This window comes from Drosophila yakuba, chromosome 2L (genome assembly GCF_016746365.2).
Source record: "Drosophila yakuba strain Tai18E2 chromosome 2L, Prin_Dyak_Tai18E2_2.1, whole genome shotgun sequence".
NCBI lineage: Eukaryota > Metazoa > Arthropoda > Insecta > Diptera > Drosophilidae > Drosophila > Drosophila yakuba.
The window spans coordinates 19,599,543-19,616,732 of record NC_052527.2 but is presented as its reverse complement, the minus strand read 5'-3'; the positions used below and the strand labels follow the sequence as shown (position 1 = coordinate 19,616,732).

Below are 17,190 nucleotides of genomic sequence, written 5' to 3'. Positions count from 1 at the left end.
TTAACAGCAAGGGTATATACCGGTACGCCGAAGCTCGCTTGCTTGTTTGTTTTTCTTAGATTTAAAACAAGTTTAAATTCAATGTCTATTCAAAGCGTTTGTAAAGAAAAATAGTTCTTTATTTTATTGAATTTATGAGTGCAGCCAGTTTTTCTTGTTAAAGTAAACCACATTGACCGAAATAAGTTACTGACAGCCGCCTCTGGCATCTCGACTCTTCCACGATATTTCTGCAAAAATCACGTGTAAGCCGAACGAGCCTGCAGCTCGAAGTCGACGAAGGTGAGAAACCTCCGTCAGTTGCCCTCAACCTCGTCTTCGTCCTCATCCGCAAGCCTCTCCTCGACAGTGCTCCTCCGCATTGCTCGAGGGCTACTTTACACGGTGTCAGACGGTTTGGTCCTGCTGCCTGTTGCACTTTTTGCACATAATCACGTCACATAAACGGACGTCAGGCCAGGATATGAACAACAAGCTGCCGCTCCCTTTCATCCTGGCGACATGTGACGCTTGGCTTTAGATGGTCGCAAACAAAAAAATAAAGCGGGATAAAAATAAAAATGAAGAGCAAGGGGAAACAGGGCCAGGAGTCCAGGGACCTTCCAACTTATTTCCCGACAGCCTGCTCCTTTCTCGCCGGGCTTTTCACTTTATGTTTATGTTGTGTGTTGTGGGCTGTGACGTTGGCCACTGACACTTTGCTCCTGCCACTGCTCTTCCTTTAGCTTTTCCGGATCCTGTCGCCTGTCTCGTACTTTTCACAAGCGGATGCGACCAGGACACCTGGACAAGCCGGGTGTTAAAATAACAGGCACCGAACATATTGACTTTTAAAATAAGCATTATGGCGGTAAATTTTTATGAAGCCCCGCCCTGTCACTCCTGTTCGGATCCTTGGGATCCTGCTGCTGTGTGCGCCGGACAGCTGAGTGATTTATATATATTGTTTAATATTATTACAGCTGGCAGGTGGCCATTCGAACCCGCTTTTGCCTGGGCCCCGTTCCGGCCGACGGATGTGCAAAATGCGAAAAATTGAGCACATTACAAGCTCGGACTCCGACTCCTTATCCCTATCTGTGTCCATGTCCATGTCCAGATCCTTGTCCATGTCCACGTGTGGTCGGCAATAATTGTTAAAGTGTGCGGTTGGTTGGGACAAGATGCGGGGCGAATGATGAAGTGATGGCCTCTCGAATTGAAGCCAGGAAGCGTGGAAGTTTTCTTGCCGCTTGTCAAGCTCGAGAGGATTGCGCTCGTAAGCCTTGAGAGCAGTTAATGGTAATTGCAATTATCCAGCGAGCTTTATTGGTTAATGAACGAGCACAGGCTTAATGTTCTTGGGCTGGACAGATGATAATGCTCCCGGCAATTGCCCATCTGGAGCTGAGGGCATTCATCTAAGACGAATATCGGAAAGCACAGAACGCCGTCTTAAAAAGTCCTTATTAAAGAATACTCAATGTTTAAGCAGTAAGGAATAAAAAGAAAATTCTGGAACGAAAAAGGAAAAATTATCGGGAAGGGCTTAAGCTGTAACTGGCTCCTAAAAAACATTATTATTTTGTTGCCCAGAACAAGGAGAAAATAAATTAAAAAATAAATAAATGCGGCCACAATTATATTCCACTTCGCGATACGCCCGCGACGCTTGGGCGCCCAATCGATTGCATTTTAAATGTGTTTTTTCGGCAGCTGGATGATATTTTGCATTCGGCCAAAATGTATGCCGCATATAATGCCACATTTTTTGCTCTCAGCTTTCCACCAACTGAATCTTTTTCAATCGCATAACTGCTGTGTGTTTGCGCGTGTCCTGGCAGATCATTTTGGTAATTATCGTGTGCAAAAAATGTTTCTGTGAAGAGGGCTTAACCATCAGTTCGACTTGTGTAACCAAAATGACGGTTTAATGTTGTAAGAGGATTAATAATACGTTTCAGCAATTAAAAGTGGTAAATAAAGAGCAGAAAATCGTACAGCCTACAAGCAAAAGGACTTAAATAGCTAAATTAGGTGCATTTCATCACTTTTAAAGTACATTAAACGGGGTTGAAGCTTTTATATATGTATATGTAAGACGCTGAGTGGTTATTACTGATTATTTACTGCTTACTGAGAAAAACTAACTACAATAAAAATAATATCATCAGTATCGACAGTATGACTGTTTTATTTAGAAACTTAGTGAAAACGGTATAGGAAAGACTTTAATATTTTAGTTTGTAACTGATGATCTAATTAATAAATTGAGTTGTTCCTTTGAAATATATATTTAAGATCCTTTTAGTGTTACGTAAATATTAACCTCCCTTATATTAATGAATGTTTAATTTCAGCCGACTTTAAATTGGATTCAAACAATATGGCTCAAGTCAATAGATTTATCGACATTACACTAACGATTTCAATGCAAAGTGAAAGCCGCACTGCCAAGCCAACTACAAAGTGCAATTGAGGTCTCGTGGTGACTGATCGGAGGTTTTAGGTCGGCGGCGGTGCCAATTAGGATCTAAAAGTGGGGGTGTGAGCCATTTCAAAGGAGTAGGCTCCGCTTTTCCGCTCGGTCCTCAGTTTGAAACTCAGCTCGAAAAATGAAATTGAAGTACAAAAAGAAACACCAGCCGCTTGACCCAATTAAACAAGTTCTTCGAAAATTTGCACGTGGTGAGTAATGGCACAAATATGGCACCCCGTCGACCTCAAATGAAAATAGTCAAAATAAAGAGAATTGCCAGCTGAATATAAATTTAAGGACATGCTTTCAAGGCTATTCAGTTTTCGGTTAAGCGGATTGGCTTTTAATGCTTTCTTCACCTTTCTCCAACAGTACTTGGCAAGGCCTTTTTATACCTCGGCACCCCACCCCAGTGTCCACTCCACCAGTCCAGTACGTTAAACCTACTGCACTGTCACTATCTTGGCGTCTGTCCAGTCTGCGCCCTGAGTTCCTTTTCAGGAAGCGGTACATCATGTTCGAGTCCGTATTCTTCGTGCTGCGGCAATTCTACAACTTCGTCTGCCCCATGCAAATCTTCTACGAAATCGAGGAGGCTGAACAAGTGGGCCACCAAGAGGAGTGGGATATTTGGAGAGAACTTTGAGATTCGACGGCATGACAACCAAACGAACTGATTAATGGCGGGCTGGGCGGAAGCTGTTGGCAATAAAGAGAACTCTCGCTTTTCCTGGTAACCCCACTCCGCTACGCACATAATTTTCGCATAAATTGTCAAATGTTTAAAGCCTGAGCAACAGTCAAGGTATCCAAAGCCTGCGGATTAAACTTATTGCTTCTAGCTTTTGGGTTTGTAGTGGTGGGGGTGGTAATGGTGTCTGTTATCAGGCATCATTGAGTGTCATTGAAACGCCAGTAATTGCGTATTAAAATTACACACCAGGGACCATTTGCTTAATGAAATGAAGCCGTGTCTAAAAGCTAATTAGGTTGTCATTTCCCTGGCATTTATGCAAAGTAATTGAAGAAATACACAAAAGGGAGTAGTAGTGGGTACGGGAATAGTTCCCGTAGTCCCTGATCAGGATTTTAATTTTCCACTCCAATGAAGATCTTTAGTTAGCACATATCTGTGTATTCATTACGGTAGGTGTCACTATCGAGCTGGCTGCTTAGCAATTCAAATGTGGTCTTGGTTGCTCACCTTTGACCCCCATTCCGATTCCCATTTCCCAAACACCGTCTTTCAATAAGCCGGTCCGAGTTGCAGGACCAGCCGTCAATCTGCCGACTCGCATTCAATTTGTTTAGTTTGTCGAACCACCCACATGTCGAAAAGGCCTTGACATGTTTTCCGCCCTTTTTTCAGTCTTTTCTCGCCGCCCCAACAGTTGACACAATTTGACTTTTGGCATCCGAACGTTCGAACAACGCCCTGAACTTTTGAACTAATCTATTTGTATTTGTTTAGCTTGCTAGCAATGGCAACTTTATTGTGTGGTTGTGCCATCGTGTGTGTGTTTTTTACCCTCGGGCAGGTGAGCCAGGTGAGGCAGGTCGTTTGAGTTCCCATAATGGCTTTCTTAGTGGCACTGCCCCATCAGAGAGGAACAAGTTACTTTGGATGAGCAAACAAATATGTTTTGGTTGGCCTTCCTATTTTTCGCGGTATGAAAGTCTAATGATTTATAATTATAATAATGATAATGATTAGGTAGTACACTTGTAACTACGCTACCTCTGAAGAAGTCGCGCCTTAAGTGTTAAAGATATTTGAAGCGAGGTTGCTTTCCTAAGATTATCGCAATTGCATTACCGATAGAGATATGGCATTGCATTGCCAATTATGGGGCCATTCGAGCCCCGGCCCTTTCCGTTTGTTGCCATTAATACCACAAATTAGCCCGGAAAGTGGAAGTAACCAGAGGGGAAAGCCTGGAGTCAAGGACTGAACTAATAACTTCTACTTGCGTGAACAGCCCGTAAACCAATTTCTTCCGGCTGTGCTTTCATTAGCGCTGCCTCAATGGCCAAGGCACCACGATTTCGAAGATTCGTCCTTGGCTCCGGCTCGGACCAAACGATTATTGGGCTCTCCACTTGTGCTAAAGTTTAAGCCTCTACTCCGCTGATTGCCAGATTTGTTAATTATGCACGTTATAATTAATGTTCGCTATCCCGTGTTCACCTGCCACTCCCTTTAACGCACTATCACCCACCCCAGCAAGCCCCCTTCCACTAGCCAACTAATTGTCAATAAATTTGCCAGCCCAAGACATAATTTCCCAGCCGAGAATCCGAGAACCAACCATACCCATGTCCATGCTCAGGAAGCTCTGTGCTGTCATGCTGGCTGTCAGTTGCGCTTAATGCTTAAATGAAATCTAATCACGTTCTAATTTCGGTTAAGTGTGACAGCGAATTGTGACCCCCCCCCCCCCCCCCCCCCCCCCCCCCTGTCTAGATCACCAATACCTCATCTTTGATCCCTCCCCTTTTAGCCCACTTCCGTTGCTCGTCTCCTTTATTTCGTTTCCCCCATTTAAGTGGGCCACTTCCACTTCGCCTGCTGTTTTATTTTTTTTTTTGGCAGAGTGCCAGTCGGTAAAATTTGCATTCAACGACGGCTACTCCCCTACAGTCGGAGGGAAATTTTTGAACGACGTATTAAGAATTTTAAAGAGAGCTTTAAAGAAACTAGGCAATTAAAATATTGGGGTGATTAAATTCTTTAGTTTCCCCCCTCAGTAGAAGGTATGAAAAGCAAATTTATAAATTTATATTAATCTTCAATTACGCAATGCCTACATCTAAAATTTACCTGACTCAAATTTACTGTTTAGAGGTTTATTATCTCGTGTTTCGTTCTCCCCGCTAATGATCAGAGTTAGACGGTTTTCCTCGGCTGATGGAAAAGTTATATTTAATAGCGCAACTGGCGTTAAATCTCCCATGACCACATCCACCATCACTGCATGTTTCATAACTTTTCATTTGAAAACGACGCCAGGAGGGCAGAGAAACTATTTCGTTTTCAAATTAGCTAACGGTTTTCCCTTTGAAAATCTAGTTAATTAGCGCTTAACAACAAACAACTCGGGGAGAAAAAGCAATAGCGGTAGAGTCATCTCTATCATCGTCATCATCATCATCGTTTCGCGCCAGTCGAGCAACTTTTTTGGCGCAAAATAGTTAAAAAACTGGGTGGAAGACTGCATGCAAACCACCCACTGGACTCCGAAAAGTATGCAGTGCGAAAATGTTCGTGAATTAAGCAATTAGCCAAGTCGAAGAAAAGGGAGAAATACAAGCTGGGAATTGCGAATAAGCCGGTATCCCAAGTTGCCTATATTGTTGCACAAGTCTGGCGCTGACCCACTGCTAATTGACCAATATTCCCGTCTTGGCCATCATTATCATCACGATACGGGTCCCGGCTTGGGTTTTGGTATTGGTATTGATCCCCGTTTGGTATCCGTTTGGGTCTGGCATTGGCATGGTAATTGCAATTGCTGGCATTCCACTTCCCCATCGAAGCCCAGAGGTTGCTGTGTCCCCCCCACAGCATAAATACAGCCAACAAATGGAATTTATTCCAGCCAGCCACGAATTCCAATTTTGAGCATTAGCTTCCCTTTCCTTTGGTTCTTTGAACGAAGCCGTAGTGGCTTTTATGATAACCGGGTGAATGCTTCGATTTATTATAGGAAAAGCGCATTTATCTTTGTGGATTTTTCTAAAACATGTGCTAACTTCTTTATATAACTTTCTAAGAATGGGGAATTGCGCTTCTTACACAATATCTTGTTTATTTCAAGTTTCCCTGAAGTAGAGTATCTAACATTCGAACTGAGTTACATTGGGATGCGTCTTTCCTTCTGTCGACTGCTTTTTGGCACATTGCTTATTGATTATTTTTACTAATTTATGTGCTAATAAAATTGTCAATTTGTATGCGTGCAGCGGCAGTTCGTTTTGGAGCGGATTTCACTCCAGTGAGTGGCTGGATATCGTTGCGAAGGATTTCAGAGAGGAGTGAGATGCTAAGGATGGCGCAGCTGACAAAACCATTAGACTTAAGTGTCTCCTGCTGCCCAGAGGCGCCCTCTCTTGCTTCCCTTTTTGCTCAAAGCCGTCGCCCTGTCTCATTGTCAGAGGGCAGATTGCCAACGGCGCTTACAAATGACGCTTCAGGACATTTCTGGTAATGATTTCCCGACGCAGGCCAACCAGCTTTGGCTTTAGTTTCACATTTTCGCCGGGAACAATCTCACTCATTCGCTGGCCAATTCAATCCTGTCTTTCCTCAGGTCCGGGAATTTAAACTGGCTTATTATGCCGCATTTGAGTTTAAATACGGCCGCAAGGATTTCGCCGATTGCCACAGGGCTATTGATAATCTTTCGCGCAGTACCTATGCAAATGTTCTGGAGAATTATGGCTTGGGAATTGAATATCAAACGAACAGAGTAGCGTTAAGGCAAGCTGCGCACATTGGTCATCTCTAGGGAATTTTAGTTCAAACTTCACTGGAACTTATTTGGGAGTTCAAGTAAGTATTGCATGACATCCTTAGCCGGCTTTATCTAAATAAATATACATTGAATTTCATTGAGTAGAGCCGATCTTTAATCTTGAATTATGTGCCTTTTCATTCTTATTTATAAAATAACTTTCTTTATATTTTCTGGAAAGCGATTTGCATTTATTGACGGATATTTCGAATAAATGTGTAGCAAGTGATTGAACCCAAACCTCTAAAATAATGTTTTTCAAAGCTTTCTAAAGCCATCGTGTTCAACTTCGATATACTTTTTAGGCCAACAATTCCATCAGAGGAGCCCAATCTGCGTTTCGCCGCCTCTGTGCCCTGATATAAACAATATTTTTGCACATTTCCCCAAAGCACCCACTTCCACTTAGCAACCTTCTCCGGAGGACCGCTGCTTTTACACCATTTGGGCCATTTGAAGAGGGTGGGAAAGGGGGATCCTTGAGCAAACCACTTGATGACGAAGACATTTCGCCAGCTAAAAAATCGTATTTACAATATAATTTACACTCAAAGTGAAGAAGGAGGGGAGATGGCCAGGCTGTGATGAAGAGCGGGTAAAAAGGGTGAACCTGGAGCAGTGTGGCCCATTCAAAGTGGTACCACTCAAGTGCCACTTTGGCGTACTTGTGCCTGACCAGGATCCGTCTGAAAAATGGGACAATTTTATGCCCTTTAATGGCAAAGTTTTAGTGGTCAATGCAATGGCTGCCGCGACAACATCATCAGGATCCGGGCATTACCAGGGTCTTTGTAAAGGAGTGGCGACTGAAATGAAGCTCCGTTCCTCACGTTAAATTATGTAAAAATATAATTCTCCATAAAAGGGAAGGGAAAAAGCATTTGGTAGCTGGTATATGGGAAAATGACGGAAAAGGTGAAAATTGTATTACACGAAGACAAGTCGAGTTCTGCACTTGCTGATGCTTTCCGCTTGCCGCCCTTTGATGTCGTGGCGCGAAAATTGAATAAAAATAATTTGTAATGCGTTTGCTCTGCGGCAGATGGCTGGTGAGTTTGTGGTTGAGCGCTGAATGAAATGGAAATTACGGGAAATTTTGTAAATTAATGAGATGTTAAGGGGGCGAACCAGCTTGACGTAATTAATGAAGAGAATTCGAGTGCGACAAGCTAAACATCAGAGACAGCTGGGACCTTGAATCGGACCACCTGTCTCTCATCACTACATTAAAAACAGAAGCCACACAATGCACTCAACGTAGGCAACTTCTTAGCAAACACACAAATGTAGCTGTTTTCAAGGAAGAACTATGTAGATCGATACGCCTTAACATTAAGATCAACTCTGCTGATGAAATTGACGACGCGGTAGACCTCTTCACTACCAATGTGACAAATGCGGCGAGGAGTGCAAACATGCACACTGTAAATAATCATAGCAGAGCCCTCATACGCCACTCGAATAGATTTGATCCAACCATTGCAGAGATGCTAGTCCGTAAGAGAGCACTGAGAAGACGTTATATTCGAACGCACAGTCCTGAGGATAAAGCTCAATGGCATAGATGCGCCAGAGAGCTTCACGTTGCCATGGCTGAATTGAAAAATGCGCAATTCGAACATATGCTAACCAATATGGATTATTCTAATGATTCCACTTTTAATATGTGGTCCTTTACCAAAAAAGTAAAAAGAATGCCACAGAAAGTTACGCCTCTGAAGAACAGCAATGGTAACTGGTGTCGCTCCTTAGAAGAGCAAGTACAAACATTTGCGGAACACCTTGGCGACAGATTCACTGCGTTTAATTTCGCATCCGAGGGGGATATCAACAGTATAAACGAAGTACTACAGCGCCCATTCCAGATGTCACCTCCAATAAGACCTATCCGTCTGGAAGAAGTCTCAAACATGATACGTACCCTCAAAAGACGAAAGGCGCCAGGTCACGACCTAATAAGCAACGCAGTACTTAAAATCCTTCCCAAGAGAGCACTATTACTTATCACATTGATATTCAATGCGATACTTAGAGTGCAATACTTTCCCAAAAAATGGAAGAGTGCTAGAATCAGTATGATTCTAAAGCCAGGGAAGCCGGAACAGGATCCAAGCTCCTACCGGCCTATCAGTCTCCTGCCCTCCTTATCGAAGGTAATGGAAAGGCTGATAGCTTCCCGACTTATAATACATCTAGAAGACAATGATACTATCCCAATGCACCAATTCGGATTCAGAGCTGGCCACAGTACGATTGAGCAACTGCACCGTGTAGTCAATCATATCCTGAAGGCCTATGACCATAAAGAATACTGCAACGGAATCTTCCTCGACATTCAACAGGCATTTGATAGAGTTTGGATCCCGGGACTACTAGCCAAAGTCAAAACAGCGCTGCCAGCCAACCTGTTTGAGCTCATCAGATCGTTTCTCACAAACAGAGAGTTTTGCGTCCAGTCCAGAGACGCAACCTCTGTAAATGTTGCCATTGCAGCTGGCGTACCTCAAGGAAGCGTCTTAGGACCGATACTTTACTCCATCTATACAGCAGACATCCCCAAGCCAAGCTATTATGAAATGACCTATGACAACAGCAAAATGCTGCTGGCCAGCTTCGCTGACGACGTCTGCTTTCTCAGCTCCTCGAACAGTGAGACCGAGTCGTCACAAATGCTGCAAACTTATCTCAACGAATTCGAGAAATGGGCCATGGCGAACAACATCAAAATTAACGAAAGCAAATGCGTAAACGTTTGCTTTACGTTACGCCGTAAAACAACTCCTGCGGTACACATTAATAATGTGGACATAGAGCAAGCAACTAAGGCGAAATACCTAGGCCTCACACTGGACAAACGCCTAACCTTCCGAGATCATATTGCCAGAGTCGTCAAAATGTGCAACCTAAAGCGTAACCAACTATTCTGGATGCTAAATAAGAAAAGCAAACTACCTTTAAGATGCAAGCGTCAGATTTATCAGCAAATTATCGCACCTACTTGGAGATACGGCATCCAAATTTGGGGAGTGGCGGCTGCGTCCCACCGAAAACGATTCCAAACCGTCCAGAACAAAACATTAAGACAAATCACTGGCTGTGACTGGTTCGTTAGCGGCCAAACGCTTCACAAAGATTTAAACCTGAGCCTTGTTGAAGACCAAATCTCGTTCTTCTCAAGCAGATACAACGACCGACTAACTGCCCACCGTAATCGTCTCGCCCGGAGATTACAGGGGGCTATCCCAATTCGCAGGCTCAAAAGAAGACATTTTGGGGTGCTTCTAAGATGATAGTATGAATATATTATTTACCTGAAACCTCACTACTCGAAATTTGACCTATTCCTATATATTAAGATGAAAACAAATTATATTTTATAATTTAAGAGATTATTTACTTAAGACAACATTTAGGTTAAAGGCTTTAATTGACCTGTTCCTGAATAATATTAAATAAAGATGTTAATTAATTTAAAAAAAAGTGCGACCCAGCAATTCAATATATATCGGTAACTTATTTATAAATTGGTGATATTAAAGCCAACCTATGTTCTATAAAGAATAAATAAATATTTATTTTTAATCTTTCCATGCTTTTAGGTATTTGTTGTTTGCGTAAGCGCAAGTTATACAAATTCAAAGAAAAACACAGTTCTGAGTTTTACATACATACATATATGATTAAGCTTTAGTGCTAACGCTTTATAAGTATACACACGTCATCTTTAAATATGCCCGACATGCTTGATCTAAAGACCTTATCGTCGTCAAGAGATTCAAAGAAGCCTTATCAAATAATAAATAGAATGTTCACTGGCAATAAGTTGGCGGTTCAATGGCAAACGGCAGTCTATTGAAGACAGGCGCTTTAAATGGATCGCCTTTGCATCCTGCTCCTCGTGCTTTTGGGAACCTCTCGGATTCAGGCCCGTTACTGTGGTGGGTCCACGGCAAACATGTGCATCCAGCGAAACCGTTGCCGTATTGGAACAGAAACGGGAAAACCAACCATAGATTTTAGAGGACTTAGTAACGGTAATCAGGGATGTGAATCTGGGCATACCTGCTGCCCGATAACAGAAATAGTAATGACGACGAATAGCTATCTCTTAAATGTGTTTTTTTGACAATCCATTGTTTTTGCAGTTACAATACTCGGTACAGACAGACAATCAACAGATTCCTCTCGACTGTGGCCACGCCAACCGCCAAGGAGTAAGCTTCACCATAACTAACGCGAGAGACATCGCGCAGGATGGCGAACTGCCATGGATGGTGGCTGTGCTCGATGCCAGAAACAGCCAGGCGATTGGAGGTGGCTCTCTTATTAAGCCGGATGTGGTGCTTACATCCTCGTCGAAAACCTCAGAAATTCCCGAGAACTACCTCATTGTGCGGGCTGGCGAATGGGACTTTAAAAGCTACACCGAGCTGCGACCACATGTGGATGTTCCGATCAGAAAGATCGTTCGACATCCCGGTCTCAGTATGACAAGTGGTGCCAGTAATGCGGCCCTTCTGTTCCTTGCTAGACCGCTTAATCTGGACCACCACATAAATCTCATTTGTTTGCCTCCGCCGAATCGAAACTATATCAATAACCTTTGCACCGTCAGTGGCTGGGGCAAAAAAACCGTCTCGGACAACTCATACATGAATGTCCTGAAGAAGATCGAGGTGCCCTTGGTGGAAAAAAGTGTGTGTCAAACGCAACTGCAAGATTTCGCCGGCAAAGAATTTTTTCTCGATAACAGCCTGATGTGTGCCGGAGGAGAAGTTGGAAAGGATTCGTGCAAAGGTGATGGAGGTGCCCCCCTGGTCTGCCCACTGCAAAGCGATCCAAATCGGTACGAACAGGTAGGAATCGTCAACTTCGGATTTGGATGTGGAGAGCCCATTCCTGCTATCTACACTGATGTTTCCCAAATTCGAAGCTGGATTGATTATAGTATCCTAGAGAATGCAGTCAACTATTCTCCCCCATCACCTGGTCGAGTCGTAGAATCTATTCGGAATGAAGGCTATGGGTCTGGCGGTCTTGGATATGATCCGAATGGGATTCAAAAACCTAATCAAGGTGGAGGATTCATTTCGTATTTAGGCCAAGGATATGAAGCCAATGGACCTCTTCCAATCGGAAGACATATTCCAAGTGTGCGCCAAGAATACAGTGGCAATGGATATGATCCAAATCCTGAAGTCGGATATCCATTATTTGCTGCATCTGGTGCCGGAAATCAAAATCCAAATATAAGGCAAGAAAATTTTGCATCTAATCAAGTTGAAGTCGGCAGAAATAGTAACGATCTTGGTGGCAGAACGGTAACTGGAGGCGGTGCTTTTCAGAATCCCAACAAGATTAATGTTAATAATCCTGAATTCGGAGATTTTCCATTTGGTGTATTAGGTGCCGGAGATCAAAATCCAAATATAAGAGTCGGCGGAAAAATCAACGATCTTGGGGGCAGAACTAGAGGCGGTGCTATTGAGAATCCCAACAAGATTAATGTTATTAAGCTTGGTGATTTTCCTACCACAACGACTACTCCAAGTCCACCTGTCAAAATGGTAATAGTAAAGGCTTAACCTAATTAAATAATAATATCAGAGAGCTTTTAATATATAAATTACCTACATATAAAGTAAATATACATATAGGCATTTTTGTAATATTATATTTTTGTATTATTTAACGGACGAAATTGTGTTTATAAAATTTGGATTTTCATAAACATTGAAAGCACAGAAGTAAAATCATAAATTGTTGATTTGTTCTATTAATAACATTAGGTCAGATAATCTCATTATTTATTTAGTGGTAACCTTATGGACATTTTAATCCATCTGAGCTGAAACTTCCGACTGTGTTGGCTTGATTTGCTTGCATTGCGCATTACAAACGCGCTTATATATTGGCTACAATACTAGCTGATATCGAGTTAGGCCATCAGCAGCTTCACAGGCTCTCATCCAATTGATTGTGTGGCCCACCCAAAATCCGGCTAATTGTGCCCGAGCTCGGCCGGAGTTTATTGCGAAGGAAGCTGGCCTCAAATAGGCGCCCTCCAGATACAACCAATTTCGCAGAAAACAACGCACAAAAACTGGCCCAAAATGGGGGCTTACTATAGTTACTTGGCACTCAGAGGTGAACGTCGAATGTGGAACACATTGTGGTCCTATTGCTTTTAGCCGGAGTTCGCTTCTTGTTTATTTGTTTGTTTGACTGATTTGCTGTTGTTTATTTTGATTTCCGGCTCAAATGCCGAGTGGGCAGAGGCGGATCCTTGTCGATTTCTACATTGATTGTGTTGTCGCAGCAGGAGTTCGATTTCCTCTGCGGGAGTGTGTGTATGTACTGGTGCTTGTACAGCAGCAGATTAGTGTTGACAAACAGTCAAATGGCAAAAGGTGATGCTGGCTCCTGCGACATCATCATCAGGCCCTCCATAATCCCATAAACACCTCCCGCACACAGCTGGAACCATTGAAAACCTTTGTTTGCCTTTCCACGCAGCATCATCAAAGGGAAACTGAATCAAAATCCGAGTCTACATGCGATTCCAGTGGGCCAGTGAAAATGGCATCCGATTGGCCCCGATAGGGAGTTTACTGCGCTTTTTGCCCTCCAACATGGTCCATCGGATAGTTGAAACTTCTTTATTATTTTACATAAAAAATGCATTAATATGTCACAAAGTCATAACTTCTGTTTTACTGTATAACATCAACTGAGCTCAGCTCAGACATGGAATAACTTTAAGTGGTTCGGTAAAGAAGCTTAATATTTCACGTTTATGTGGGGATTTTTTACGGCGCGTCGCGGCGCCTCGAAGCGCCATATTCTAGCGAAATTTATGTTTATAATTTGAATGGGAGCGATTTAATAAAAAAAACTTAAGACTAATGAATCGGGATTACAAGAGACAATACATATTAAAGGCTTACGAGTTAATAAAGACTATCTGAAAGGAAGAAAATGGTTTTGCAAAAGTAAAATAATATTATAAAATGAGAGCCGCACACTTAGGCCACCTAAAGGCAACTTTGTTAAAATTAAAATAATTTGTTGTCTATGTACATAGACATTGATGTACTTGCTTGAGATAAGAATAAATACAATTATATTACTGAATTATATTTTTATATTTGCATGAGCATTTAACGCAAAAAGTCTAGGGAATTGTGTTTGAATATCCTTCATTCCCCGGCTAAAGTCTAAAATGACCAATTAAATAAAATTAAATTATAATCATTCAGTGGAAACAAAGTCCTATTTGTGTTTCTAAAGAGAATGAGAAGAAACTCGTTGCAGGCAGCATGGATATCGACTCTGAATTTGCACCGAATATACTTTATTTTATTTTTTGCAGCTGTATGTGCACATATAAATTGTAAGCAGATATATTGTGCAGAACCGAACTGCCGAAAAACTCATTAAGGCTGCAAATGAAAAAGAAATTACAAACAATTATTAAAGTGTCCACTTCACGCATGCATCCAAGAACAACGAAAAAAACATAGAGGAGAAACAAAAATAATAGCAAACTTTTGCGCTGCAAACTTTTGCAAGCAATTAAATATATTTGTCACTTCAGAATGGCTGACAAGCCAGGGACCTTTTTGAAACCGCAACAGAATCGAGTGGTACCGGGTGGTGCGGATGGCGGTGATCGTGGGACTGTCAAACATTAAACTGAACCACATCTCCGTAACAACTTCTAGCCACCTCCCGGCAAATGCAAAGAAACCTTTAACCCTCACATAAAGTTGCCTAGTAACTGGCACTTGTGACAAGTTTCGGCAAAGTTTTCTTTTCGCCCGCCATTTGTACTGCAGTTAACTGCAGTAGTTAAAATTTATAAAGTTTTAATCATGTGGAGCATTAGCCACTCATACTAGGCTGTGTGTGTGCACACATCAATCAAGATGTCCTAAAGTAAAATGTATAATTTTTCAGCAAGCTATTTAAATGACGAAACCAAATAATAAGGGTTTAAATGAATAAAAGATAAATAAGCTTTTATAAGGGGCATTTGAAATACTTCAATCACGGAATTCTTAGTTAAAGTTAAAAGAAGTCCTTGGTCCACATAGCCAAGCCAGATGGCAAACAAAACCAGGTTTTCGCTTATCGACCCCAACCGATCCCCAGGACGATTCTTCCTTCTCCGGCTGGTGAGAGTTTCCAGCGGCAGGGACACCCTAAAAGCAGCCAAGTGGAATCAATTAATCTTTGCTCGCAAACATTTGCCAGTGGCCCAGCCGAAAAAGCAACACCAGCATGCTGACGTCTACGGAGTCCAAGTCCGAAAATATGTAATGGGGGCTCTCTGCCGTTTCTCGCTCTAGTGCTGAATGAAATGTTTCAAGAAAAGTGCAGCTTGCAGCTATGAAAAATGATAAATTTCACTTTGCAGCTCCCATTCCGGTCCCGGCCCGTTGCCGCCTTCCCGATGCTATTTTATTATTTATCAAGCTTATTACGGAGGCAGCAGCATTCAAGGGGGGACCTTCGGGATTCTTCAGCTGCGACTGTGCAACATCCTAGCAACCCTGCCATGGGATTGCCGCTCGGTTTGATATTGAAAAATTATTGCTTTTTATGAAATAGTGCCATAAATTATTCGTAATACATTAACAATTATTTAGTAGTTGTTCGCCTCTCTCGCTCGCCGACATCTACTCAAATGTGTGATATATAGCTCGTACTTACTCAAGCGAGTCTCGACACACGAGAGGCAGAAATTAATATTATTTTGAAATCAATTACCTAAAACGAGAAACGAGAAAGAGGCTTGCTTTTAGGGGCTACAAAAACTTGAAATTATAAATAAATTCAATATCATCTTGTTCAATATTTTAACAAAGATAAAATCTTTTTACCTATAAGACCAAATAAATTTATTTAATTCATTTATTTCAGAGACAACAAAACTTGATTATGACAGAAGTGGAGAGTATTTGGCAATGTGTTAAAATAATAATAATTATTTTACAGGATATCATATAAATATGAAGGAGCGTTCAGAGTGAAGTTGCAGCCAACTGACATTCAGATAAAAATGTGTAAATATTGTTTTAACAATTTCCAAGATGTAAGTAAGTATTGTCATCTTTTACGATAGTAGTGTTATTACATTATCGCCACCACCACAACTTATCCCGGAGTTCAGATACAACCTACACTACTTCACTCTGGATCATCCTGCACACTTTGCAATAAGCCGAAGATTAATCTTGAGCCAGACTTTATGTCACATAATGCTTCCCTTTTTTGGCATATTTACATCGACAAGGGAAGCCATCAGGCGGGTAAACACCCCCAGTACTCCTGCCCAGGACACTTTTATTGATTTATCACGTCTGGCGTGAGTTATAATTGGATGCCACGCGGGGCTGAGGATGTGAAACTGGGGATCTTAGGGGGACCTGACTCCCATCAAGTGCAAAGTCGAGACGCAGCAAGTGACGTATCCTGCGCAAATTTATGGCATCTTTTACGAGTGTTGCCGCTGTGCCTTGGAGATGGCTTCTTAAAGCCCTTCTCGGGTGGTGGTGCAAATTGTGTGATTAGCTGATGAAAGTGTAATTAAATTTCCGAGGCAGCACTTTGAGACGAGTGATTTATTTGTAAAGTGCCGCACAAGATTGCTTAAGTTTATTAATTATGTGTAATTAATTAACCGACTGGTTACGGTGTCAGATGTTTTGTGTGAAATTAGTGGGGATGCTGTCAAAAATGCTGTTTTTTTGGTTTTCAAGTGTGTATTTTGGTAATTTAAGTATGGATGGACTCTTAAAATGAGGAGTACGTATTTGTATAATCTGATATACCTCACTTTAAGGCAACTGATCTAGCTTTAAACTATACTTCGGAAATTTTGGCTAAAACCCCAAATAGAATACAGACATTGGTATTATATAAACGCCTATTTTCCAGATGTATATTTTTGGCATGCGTATATATTTAGAATGGCTAGCAAAACATTTACAAAATATTGCAGACACCGCTGTGAAAATATAGCACAGTTACACAACATGATGGAATATTTTAAGCCAACCATTTTTAATCATGCCGTTGGCACCTGAAGAAAAACAAACACCCATGTGACGAACTGCAGTTACTGAATTTTCGGCCAACCAGCAATTGTTTACCATGTGTCTGCGGCAAAATAGTTATCAAAATACAAACAAATTCTGGCGAATGCAATTAAAG

General features: G+C 41.8%; 3 protein-coding genes across 4 annotated transcripts in view; 2 read left to right on the top strand and 1 right to left on the bottom strand.

Moving 5' to 3' along the window:
* LOC6528957 overlaps positions 1 to 17,190 on the bottom strand; it is a 60,696-nt gene that overhangs the window by 10,911 nt on the left and 32,595 nt on the right. The window lies entirely within an intron of this gene.
* Positions 2,513 to 3,299, top strand: LOC6528959. Its single transcript, XM_002089955.3, has 2 exons — positions 2,513 to 2,667; positions 2,831 to 3,299. The coding sequence occupies exons 1-2, from the start codon at positions 2,595 to 2,597 to the stop codon at positions 3,133 to 3,135; spliced, it is 378 nt and encodes a 125-aa protein (XP_002089991.1). The 5' UTR covers positions 2,513 to 2,594; the 3' UTR covers positions 3,136 to 3,299.
* On the top strand, positions 10,811 to 12,725 carry LOC6528958 (phenoloxidase-activating factor 2). Its single transcript, XM_002089954.4, has 2 exons — positions 10,811 to 11,056; positions 11,118 to 12,725. Exons 1-2 carry the CDS (start codon positions 10,844 to 10,846, stop codon positions 12,555 to 12,557), a joined length of 1,653 nt encoding a protein of 550 aa, XP_002089990.1. The 5' UTR covers positions 10,811 to 10,843; the 3' UTR covers positions 12,558 to 12,725.